This window comes from Sesamum indicum, linkage group LG5 (genome assembly GCF_000512975.1).
Source record: "Sesamum indicum cultivar Zhongzhi No. 13 linkage group LG5, S_indicum_v1.0, whole genome shotgun sequence".
Classification (NCBI taxonomy): Eukaryota; Viridiplantae; Streptophyta; class Magnoliopsida; order Lamiales; family Pedaliaceae; genus Sesamum; species Sesamum indicum.
Window position 1 is genome coordinate 9,563,160 of NC_026149.1, and position 12,035 is coordinate 9,575,194.

Here is a 12,035-nt window from a genome sequence, read left to right on the forward strand (position 1 = left end):
CTCAAGATTAACCTTGAGACCTGAGGCCGCCTCCAACATTCCCAAGATACAGCCGATATAATGCATGGACCCTGACGATGCTTGATAGAAGATTAAGGTATCATCCACGAAAAGGAGATGAGAAATCCGAGGCCCTCCATGACTCACCGCTACTCCTTGGAGATCACCTGCTCTTCAGCCCCGCTAATGAGATTGCTATGCACCTCTGCACAAAATAAAAATAGATACGGAGAGAGGGGCTCTCCTTGACGGAGACCTTGTTGAGGGTGAAAAATAACCAAACTTCTTCCCCAAAAGCATGACCAAATAAGAAACCGTGGACACATATGCACGAATAAGCGAGATAAAAGAAGAGTGAAAACCTAATCTAGCAAGAACTCTATCAAGAAAGATCTACTCCACTCGATCATAAGTTTTATAAGGTCTAGCTTAAGGGCTAAATGACCCACCGACCCCCAGTGCTTATGCACTAGATAGTGATTGATCTCATAAGCGTAAGATGCTATCAATAATGAGTCTACTAGGTAAGAAGGCATATTGGGTTTTAGAGATAATGGAAGTGAGGAGAGGTTTTAATTGATTAGCTATAGCCTTAGAAGCCACCTTATATGAAATATTGCAGAGGTTGATAGGTCGGAAATGAGTTGTGGTCTCATGATTGGAAGACTTAGGAATAAGCACAATATACATATAATTGAACTTGGGATCAAAAACTCTATCATTCAAAAAGGCTAAAACAAAGGATGTAACGTCAGAACCAACTATATGCCAATAATGAAAGAAAGCGAGCAACATGCCATGCAGCCCGGGAGACTTATAGGGATACATTTGAAAGAGGGTGGTCTTTAACTCATCTCCCAAGTAAGGTTTGAGGAGCTGTTCGTTCATCTCAATCCTGACTCTTGCCATAAGCCCCCTATACCTGCCTCAATATCCTTGTTTGAAGGTTTAACCGAGGTAAAGAGCTCCTGAAAAAGAACCAGTAATGATCTGCTTCACCCCCTTGACCGAGCTACTCCAAAACCCATCCAAATGCCGAAGACGAGATATATCATTCTTGCGTTGCCTAGCGCTAGCTCTCGCATGAAAGAATGCAATTGTTAAGATTCCCTCTCGTAGCACTGGGTCGTTCCTCATCGCTTCCACATGATCTCCTCCCAAACTAGGAGCTCCTCCAACTGTCCGTGCAATTCCACTCTACGTGACAGATTTGCTACATTATTCGTACCCTTAGCGAGGTCTGACAATGCCTCCCCAATCTCCTTAACTTGCATTTTTACACTGCCAAAGCTAGGCTTCTCCTAAGTGATTAGCTCTTGGTGGACATTACAGAGATTACGAAAGAGTTAGTCGCCCACTGTATCCGTGCCTGAACTATCCCACATCCTATGAATCGTTTCTTCACAACCAGCGGCACGGTACCACATTGTCTCAAACTGAAAAAGTTCCTTCTTCCTACCCTCAATCCGAGTCATCTGGCTCACTAGAGAGATAATGAGAGGATTGTGATCAGAACCGCGGGCCTTCTCCTTTGACATTGTCGCGTGAGGAAACAAAGATTGCCAGTCAAGGGAGGAACATGCTCAGTCTAAACGAACTCGAACAGTAGCAGGCTTCTCGCGATTGTTACTCCAAGTAAACTTGTTCCCTTGAAAACCTAAATCAATAAGTTAGCAATCAGAGAAGCATTCCTGGTAATCCTCAATTTGCTTTCGGGGTCTCGAAGCCCTTGTTTTCTCATCCTTGGATAAGATTTTTGTTGAATCTCCAGCTCACAACAAAGGACGAGAAGCATGCCTACTGAGAGACAGCAGCAACTGCTAAGTCTTGGATCTCTTAGCTGCTTCTGAATGACCATACACCCTGGTGAAGCGCCATCCCTCTGTTCCATCCTCCTTGGCATGTGAGACAGAAAAGGAACGCACTATCACATTGATGTCTTTACGCCATAACAGAATCAAACCCCCTCCCTTGCCACAAGATTCCACATTAATACCAAACAAGTTGAGTTTCTCCTTAAGATTATCATACTTATGCCTTTTGCATTTATTCTCAAAGAGGAAAACTAAGGTGTGGTTATGGAGCCGAATAAGCTTACTGAGCACCCAAACTATTTAAGGGGACCCCAAGTCCTGACAGCTCCATACGAGGAGATTCATATTGCCCGGAAGGGTTGCATAGCAACCTCCGACAAGATAACATCAGAGTCTTCGTCAAGCAAGTGACGAAACTTAACGTCCTTGTCATCCCCCTTCATAATTTAATCACGAAAACTGGACGACCACATTTACGAGTCGCACTCCTCGAAGGGATGCCTTCCTCTGTCCACGTCGATGGCGCGGTGCCACCCCTCTACCAGTTGAAGCTGCAAACTGGATTTGAATAGGGACTAGACCCTTTTCAATAATAATGTCGTCCTCCTCCCCTAAACTGTGAGGCCCAGCAGCTGGGACTTGATTATGCCCTAACAAAACTTGAGAAGGCTCTCACCCCGCTGCCCCACCTTGCCCCTGGCCCTCGCTCGCTATAAATTCTGTCTCGAGCACTTAGGAAACAAGACTTTCAGAAGGAGAATAGACCAACAGACGGTTGTGATCAACACCAACTGGTTGCTGGGAGGGACATCTCCTTGACTGAGCATCAGGAACACCCTGTCCCCCAAGGTTTAGAAACTGCGAACCACCTTCCTCGAACAACACCCATTTCCACACCTATCTCTCGCAGGAGCCTTAAACGAACCAAATCCTTCCTGGCTACGATTCAATGGGGCTGCGTCCTTGGCTTGGTGAAGTAGACCTAGCGTAGCTCCTAGACCTGTTCTACCCCCATTCACGAGCATACGGCGTGTTTTCCTCGGGGTTGATAAAACCTTCCACGAAATGCTTCTCACAATACTTCGAAATGTGGCCTAGCATACCGCACAAATAATAGAAATTTTGCAAACGCTCCTACATGAAAGATACCACAAATTCTTCCCCTGGCGGTACAAATATGCAATGGACGATATAACGGCGGCGTGACATTAAGAGCCACCCTAATCCCCATATAAGCACCCAAATCCTTCCCCGATTCCTCTATCTCCATGTCATAGAATTTCCCTATCGTGTTCCCAATCAATGATGCAATGTTGAAAAACAGAAATGCAGACATGAATTGAAAATTGACAGAAGAATGAATATTCAAATGGCAATTGAGTAATCGAAAATTATCTGTATTGCTTGGAAAATTCACAGAATACATTGCACTCCTTCAGGAAGAAGGTGTATATTATATACACTGTTAGGCCCAACTAACTTAACAACTACTTAGTTGCTAAAATATTTAAAAGAAACGAATAGTAAAAAGAGTTACAATTAAAACACGACTTTTGCAAAATAGAAGAAACAGTGCTAGCAGCAGCTACTGTAACTCTTTCGTCTTGAATGGGTAAAACTGCAACTTCATTCCTCCTGCTTTGCTTTCTTTTAATTTTGAATTTCATCACCCCCTCGCAAGCTGGATTTGGATTAAGGTTTACTAAGGACAGCTTGGACTTGAGATGAAGGAATGCATTGCTGGGTAATGGTTTGGTGAATACATCTGCTATCTGCTGCTTTGAAACCACATAAGTTGACATTATAATTCCTTCCTTAAACTTATTTCTCACCATATGGCAATCTATCTCGAGGTGTTTTGTTCTTTCATGGAACACTGGGTTGGCCATTATGTGTTATGCGGCCTTATTGGCGCAGAAAAATGGCACAGGGAGTTTCACTTAAATATCCAAGCTTCTCAAAAGATAAATCAACCATGTTATTTCACATGTAGTAGTCGCCATACTACGGTACTCAACTTCAGTTGAAGATCTTGCCATATAGGAGTATTTCCAATGAAAATACAAAATCCACTAAATGATTTCCTTGTTAAATGAAATGCAGCCCAATCTGCATCACAAAAGACACAAAGTGAGAAATCAGTGTAGAGGGGAAAAACAAACCTGTGGAGACAGTCCCTTTCAAATATCTAACAATATGTGTTGCAGCATCCTAGTGTTTTTCACAAGGGTGCTGAAGGTGTTGGCTCTGTTGCTGCACTGCATAGCATAAATCTGGCCTCGTGAAGCTCAGGTATAATAGCCTCCCAATCAGTCTTCTATATCTGGAAGGCTCAATAACTTCAACCCCTGTTTCTGTAGACAACTTTAATCCTGCAGGCAGTGGAGTAGTGGTATGTTTTCCTTTGCTTAAGCCTATGTCTTTGATGATATCCTGGGCATATTTATGTTGTGTAACCACTAACCCTTCTGCTGAACGAGCAAGTTCAAGCCCTAGGAAATACTTAGCAGTTCCTAAGTGCTTCACAGTAAACAGTTCATTCAAATAATCCTTATCATTCATGATTTGGTTTTCAAAGGCTAAAGTGATGAGTATGCCATCTACATACATGAGTAGAGCAGTTAAATATATACATGAACCTTTTATGAACAGGCAATGATCATGATCACATTGTTCAAAGCCAAAATTCTTCATTTTGTTGGTGAACTCCTCATTCCATTTTCTGGAGGCTACTTCAAGCCATACAAAGATTTTTCCAATTTGCAAACCTTTCCTGATGGTACTATGTAATTTTGTGGAGGTTCCATGTATATGTCTTCATCAAGAGTGCCATGTAGGAAGTCATTGTTTACATCAAGGTGATGCAAAGGCCACCCCCTTCCCACAGCCACAGCAAGGAAAAGCCTCACAGTGGCTGCCTTTGCAACAAGTGCAAAGCAGTCATTGTAGTCTTCTCCCTCTACTTGGTTGTATCCTTTTGCCACCAATCTGACTTTGTATCTATCAATAGTGCCATTAGGATTGAGCTTTAACTTGTACAACCATTTGCATCCAATGGCTTTCTTATTTTGAGGCAAATCTGTCAGCTTCCATGTCTTATTATGCATTGATTTCTTCTTCCATGTCCTTCTCCCATTTTGGATTGTCTTGAACTTCCATATAATTCTTTGGTTCCTGCAGGTTAGAAACATTCTCCACGAAGCAACTATGTGCAAGTGTAATTTTATAGCTAGTAGGGTCATTAGATTGCAACACACATAGCCCTTCATCCATGCCGGTTTATTGACAAACCTATTTCACCTTCTAGGTGCTGATATTTCACTATCATGTTCTTGACTAGGAGGTGTAGGTGCTATGTCAGACTAACTATTAATTCAACTTCATCAGGTTCAATGGTGGTAAGTAATGGGCATACTATGTCTTTGTTTTCTTCTACAGTGGTTTTAAAAGGGAATGAGTCTTCATGGAAAACTATATCTCTACTAACATGTATGTTACCTGTGTTTAAATCCATCACCTTATACCCTTTTATACCTTGAACATATCCCAGAAATATGTATTTAGTGCTCTTGGTTCAAATTTCCTTTTAAAAGGCAGTACATTAGTGACATAACCAAGGCAACCAAAGACTTTGATGTGATCATATATAGGTTTTCTGTCATATAACAGTTCATAGGGGGATTTCCAATTCAGGCCTTGAGCAGGTAGCCTGTTTACAAGGTAAGTGGCCATTAACAAAGCCTCTGTCCAGAATTTTGAAAGAAGACCAGCATGAAACATAAGTAATATGGCAATTTGTAAAAGGTGTTGGTGTTTCCTTTCAACAACACCATTTTGTTGAGGTGTATGCACACAGGTCCTTTGATGTATTATCCCTCTTTTGTGAAGAAAATCTTGACACTCTTTATTAACAAATTCAGTGTCATTATCAGTTCTTATCTGTTTTATTTTAACCTCAAATTGTGTTAAGACCATGTTATAAAATTGTTCCAGTTTTGATTGAGTTTGTGATTTATGCACCATTAAATAAGTCCAAGTGCTTCTACTGTAATAGTTTACAATTGTGAGCATGTATTCATAGTTATTAATGGAGTAATTTCTGTAAGGACCCCATACATCTACATGGATCAATTCAAAAATAGACTTAGTTTTTATTTCACTAACAGGGAATGACATTCTGTGCTATTTTGCTAACGGACATGCTTCACAAACAATTTTGTCATTAACATTGTCAGTACATAGTTGCATGTCTCTCAAAACACTTAGGCTAGTATGGCCTAACCTATTGTGCCATAGCCTTTCATCACATTTAGGCTTACACCTCTTTACATTGCATATATCAACATTTATATTTTTTGTATTTAAAGGTGCAGTCATTCTAAAGTTAGTGGATATGTGAGCTGGTATGTTCTTCTCTAACACATAGAGGCCCCTTTGTTGTCTACCTACAGCTACCATTCTTCTAGTCCATAAGTCCTGCACAATGCAAGTTTGATTTGTGAAGTGTATGCTATAATGTTCATCTTTACATAACTTGCTAACAGGAAGCAGGTTGTGTTTAAATGTGGGCACATATAAGACATGTTTTAGTGTAATATTTTCAGAAATTTGAACTTCCCCTGAGATCTTGACATGTTGGCTGAATCCATTAGGTAATTTCACAGAGATTTCATTGTCAAGAATGTGAATGTTTGTAAAGGCTTTTATAGATTCACACATATGGGCAGAAGCCCCACTATCAATAATCCAAACATCATTAGTAATTGGAATTGAACCTGCATAGCTTTGGAAGTCTGAAAAATTTGAACTTATCTGGCTGCTACTTTGATATTGCATAACTTTGAGTACTTCCTTCTTGATTATTTCTGAAAGGCTTTTGTCATTTGCAGTTTTAAAGGTGGTCTGGAGGTCGTTCATTTCTTGCTCTGTCCTAGCATTCATAGCCCTCGAATTCAATGATCTACCAACAGCTTTCCTTTGCCCAAGAATTGCTTTATACCAATCTGGAAACCTATTAGTTCAAAGCATCCCTCCTTTAGGTGCCCTTTCTTCTTGCAGTAATCACACTGCAATTGTCTTTTGTCCACTGGTGGCTATTTCTTGAGGTTTCCCCTTATGTTACTTTGCTTTCTTGGCTCAAAAGTCTGCACAACCATGACCCCTTCATTGTCTAATTCAGAGATGCCAGACTTGACTTCCCTTTGCTTCTCAACTCTGTACACCATAGAGTAGGCCTTCGCAATAGTTGGTAAAGGGTCTATGAGTAAGATCTGATTCCTCACATGGTCATAGGCATCACTAAGGCCCATGAGGAATTGAATTAATTGATAGGAAGTCGCCCTATTCGATAGTTTCTTGCTTACCCCACAGGAACACTCAGGCAGAGGGTCCAATGATCCCAATTCATCCCAAAGCCTTTTAAGCTTTGTGAAATATACTGCTACAGTCATATCCTTTTGTGATATTGAGGCAATTTCCCTTTGTATCTGGTAGAGCAGAGGGCCATTGCTGTCACCAAATCGCGTTTCAAGTTCAACCCACAAGTCCCTAGTTGAGTCCGCATATAGGAACGCTTCTGCAATTTCTTTTGCGATGGAACTCAAGATCCATGAAACTACCATGTAATCGTTCCTTTTCCATGCTTCTATGGCCTCCTTGCTTTTTGTAGGTTTTTTATTTGATCCATCAATGAAGCCCAATTTATGTTTTGCTCCCAGGGCTATCTTGATAGATCTTGCCCATGATAGATAATTGTTGCCGTTTAATGGTGCTGACACAAAGTTCATTCCAGGTTGATCGTTTCCTTGTGATTTCAAGTTGATGAATTCAGTGGAGGTTTTCTCTTCCATGGTGTTTTTTCAATCGTTCTCTTGGGTTTACAGTTTTCTTGATTCCAAGAACTGATAACAATTGCGCAGCAATTTGGTGGTTTTTGAGCCGTTTCAGAGCTTTGCCTGCTCTAATGTTGAAAAACAGAAATGCAGACATGAATTGAAAATTGACAGAAGAATGAATATTCAAATGGGAATTGAGTAATCGAAAATTATCTGTATTACTTGGAAAATTCACAAAATACATTGCACTCCTTCAGGAAGAAGTTGTATATTATATACACTGTTGGGCCCAACTAACTTAACAACTACTTAGTTGCTAAAATATTTAAAACAAATGAATAGTAAAAAGCGTTACAATTAAAACACAACTTTTGCAGAATAGAAGAAACAGTGCTAGCAGCAGCTACTGTAACTCTTTCGTCTTGAATAGGTAAAACTGCAACTTCATTCCTCCTGCTCTGCTTTCTTTTAATTTTGAATTTCATCAATATCAAACGTTATCTTACTCAAAGGAAGATCATGCACGTGCACAAAGAAATCGCACTAGTTGAGGTCCACGTTCATCGGATTCTCATTCGGTCCCACCTGCTGAAAATCAAAGTATTCTGTGAAACTCCACGGACATCCCTCTAGAGCTCTGTTCTGATCGATAACATGATTGAAACCTATCAAGAAACATGCATCACTGAGACTCCGCATCTCCATCCCTTTAACTGGGTTCACCATGATCTGCACTGAGGAAACCAAGGCCTTGAACCTCGATTGCTTAGACGATAGCAATATTCCAACCAAGAACAAGAGGGTGAGATTCTGGACCCTCCCAAAATCTATCATGAACCATGACCCCAGACCCCTCCCTCTTTGAGAGTGTCAATTTCCTACCTAACCTTTGTCAGAAAGCCTCCATACCCGAGAGTAAATCGAGGCAATCACAGGGGGGACACAAACACGACTGAGATAAACGAAAAGCAGCGTCCAAAACCAAGCAGAACAATAAGAAAAATGTAAGATCCTACCACTCAAAAACAAACAAAGGAGAACATAGACACAAGAGCAAGAACCAGGAAAACAAAAAAAAAAAAAAAAAAAAAAAAAAAAGAGCGATGGGAACCAAAACACAATAGGCAACAATAATAAAATAAGAACAGGCCCACGAAACTAACACACCAAAACGTACTACGATCTCAATACCTTAACGCACCAACACCAGTAACCAGACTTGCCACATCCCCAAGATAGACTTCAGTATCGCTGTAATCACTTGAAAGGAACAATTCAGACCTCATCGGAGCCAATAGCATATGCCGGAAGAAAGAAATGGAAGAAACAGACAACCAAAAAGCTCTTAAAGATAGAGAAAAAGAAAACTCCCAATTGGGGAGAACTACTTATAATCTATGAAATAATTTCATAATCGATCCATTTTTAATATCTTAATGTATCAAATAACATACAGTAAAACCTCTATAAATTAATAACCTTGGGACCATGAAATTTTATTAATTTAGAAAGATATTAATTTATCGATAAATTAATATTTTATTAAATTAAAAGATAGACTTTTTAAATTCAGCAAATTTAGTACATATGTATTGAAAATAAATGATTCATATATGTTTCATTGATTATATTCATGCATCAATTAATTTTTTGTAACTAATTAAATATATTCATGTATAATATCAATTCATTATATACAGTTAACTATTATATTCATAGACGCATGTATCAATTCATTGTAATTACTTAAATATACATGTTTACATTAATTCATTGCACTTAAATAACTATTATAGCCAATTAAATATATTCATGCATGATGAATGAAACATACACTATATAAATCTCAATATGAAAATAAAATAATTCATGACACCTAACCATGTCTTCTCATCTAAAAGGCATCGCAAAATAATCCATGAATGATCAAATGCGTAAAGCATTACAAACTTCATATTTTAACAAATTACCATAATATTTATAATTGTAATATTTATGAATTATTAATTTAGAGTTTTAATAGGACCTAAAATTTATAAAGGAATTTTCTGAAAAATTATTATCTTACTATCTTATCGAATTTGATGATTTTTTACAAAGGGCCAAGTCGAGACCAAAAGATCTTACTATTTTAGAGAGTTTATTAATTTATAAAATATTAATTTATAGAGGTTTTACTATAATAAATTGTGTGTATAAAGAATACACAAAAAACATCTATGTAAGCAGCCAACTGTATTCTATTTGCCTTATAATAATAATAATAATAATAGTTAAAAAAATGAGTATACCTATTAATTGAATTGTTTTGTTAAGAACAATTTCAGATAATAATAATAATTGTTTGGATTGTTTTGTTAAGAATAATTTCATTTGTACTTGAAAATTTATTTTTTGGACTTTGATATTTAATAAATAATTTTATTTGTAATTGATATGTTGAATATTTTTTTTTATACTTTTATAGAACAAATAAAAATAAAAAATAAAATATAAAATAATCGAGTCCACCGAATTAGATCTACCCGATGTCTTTGTATTTGGGCAAGACGGGGCATAAAAAAATCAGAGGAAAATAGGTCTCGAATCCATCCAACCCACCTTGTTGCCACCCCTACCTCTCGATATTGTTAAATCCTAGTGACAAGTAAAATCATGGATGTCTTTCAGCATATGTTATATGTTCTCTTTTTCATATATGCAAATTAATAATAATATTCTATTCAAAAACTCATATAATTTTATTCGGATCATACTACCAGTTAATTTTTCTTGTTATTCATCATATTTTCATGGCATCAAATATTATATCTCCAACTATTACTATTATCAAATAAAAATGAAAAAGCAAAAAAAAGCTTTTCAAATAAACAGACACTAAGTGAACAAAATTCAAACCAACGAGGTCTTACTCAATTAACAAAACTAAGTTCATGCCTTATATCCTTCTCTAAAATTTAGTGTAATTATATATAAGTTTCTTATAGTTTGAAAAATTACATCTAATACCCCTAGTATTTGTTTCTGTTTAACAAATGGACCCCATCCTCACCATAGTTAAAATTTATCGAATTTATTGATATTCACAAAAAAAAGTTGAATCCAAATCTATATTTACCTTAAATTTACTTATTATTAACCTATTAAATGTCAAGTAAATCTTTTTCTAAGCAATGTATTCTTAGACATCTTCATGTACTAATATATATGATGGGATAAATTTTCATCCTTATAAGGGTATTTTTATCAGAAAAAAATTATCTGAGCTACAATAGGCGAGTAATAAATTAAAGGGGGTAAATAAGGATTTTCATTGTTTTTTTCTTTATTTGTTATTATCAACAAATTCGTCGGAGAATTTTGATCAACGAAGTAATCTATTTGTTAGACAAAATAAATATCAGGGGTTCTATATGTAATTTCGTAAGCCACAGGAGTTTATACCAATAATTATACAAAACCTTAGGTGAGAGAGCGGTGTAATTATCTCTTAATCAAAATGTTTCCACCAATGCGGATATATGTCTTTCTTTAATAGTTTGTTGTTTTATTGTAATGTATTTATTAATTTGAATTATTTATGTATTAAATTAATTTTTAAGCTTGAATAATATGATGAATTGTATATAATAATAATAATAATAATAATAAATAAAATACAAAATTAAATTTATGGTAACGTAAATATCACACTTTACATTCTCATCATCACTTGTAACAGTTCAAAGTTCTCGTCATCGGCTTCGTCAACTCACACACACAACCTCCGCCACCCCCCTAACACACTTAGACACACACACACTCACACACAGTCTAGCACCAGCGACAGAAGTCTTCGCCTATTTAGGGGGCCCAGACGTGCAGATCAACGATTCTTGGTGATTATAGATTGAGGTTTAATCTCTCAACTTGTTCTGTTTCCAGGTGTTTATGTCGCTGATTGATTTTGATATGTTTTATACATTGTATCTGTGTTTCCTGAGGTGACTGTGCGATTTTTTGGTGAATTGAGGTTTCATGTTCAAGTTTTCTGGACGAATTTTCTTGATCTGTTTGATTATTTGTAAGATGCATCTCGCTCGGACAAAACCCACACTGATATAAACATTATAGTGATTAAATAATGAAACATGCATGTCTAGGATTATGCGGCTCACAGGAGTTTTGTGTTTTTCCAGTGGATTCAAATAATCGGTTTGAGTTGCATGTCATTAAATAATAAAAAAACAATGAATAAATAAACAGATCAGTATATAATAAAGAAAAAAATAGATAAAAAAAAGATTAGGGGGAAAAAAGGGATATTGATTTTGTATTGTCTTCAACATAAGAAAGTTGCTGTGGGTTGAGATAGTTCAGAAATGAGTTATTTACTTTTGAATTTAAA

At 37.1% G+C, this 12,035-nt stretch overlaps 2 protein-coding genes across 5 annotated transcripts in view; one reads left to right on the forward strand and one right to left on the reverse strand.

Moving 5' to 3' along the window:
- On the reverse strand, positions 6,908–7,663 carry LOC110012027. The gene has a single exon (XM_020694109.1). The coding sequence runs from the start codon at positions 7,661–7,663 to the stop codon at positions 6,908–6,910; it is 756 nt and encodes a 251-aa protein (XP_020549768.1).
- Positions 11,380–12,035, forward strand: part of LOC105162342 (methyl-CpG-binding domain-containing protein 2-like) — a 5,424-nt gene continuing 4,768 nt past the window's right edge. For 3 of the 4 annotated variants that reach the window (XM_020693750.1, XM_020693749.1, XM_020693752.1), the window contains exon 1: positions 11,380–11,542. The gene's annotated coding sequence lies outside the window, so the exon portion shown is untranslated. Of the gene's footprint in view, positions 11,543–11,631; positions 11,712–12,035 lie in introns of all 4 variants that reach the window. The other variant, XM_020693751.1, reaches the window with a different exon arrangement.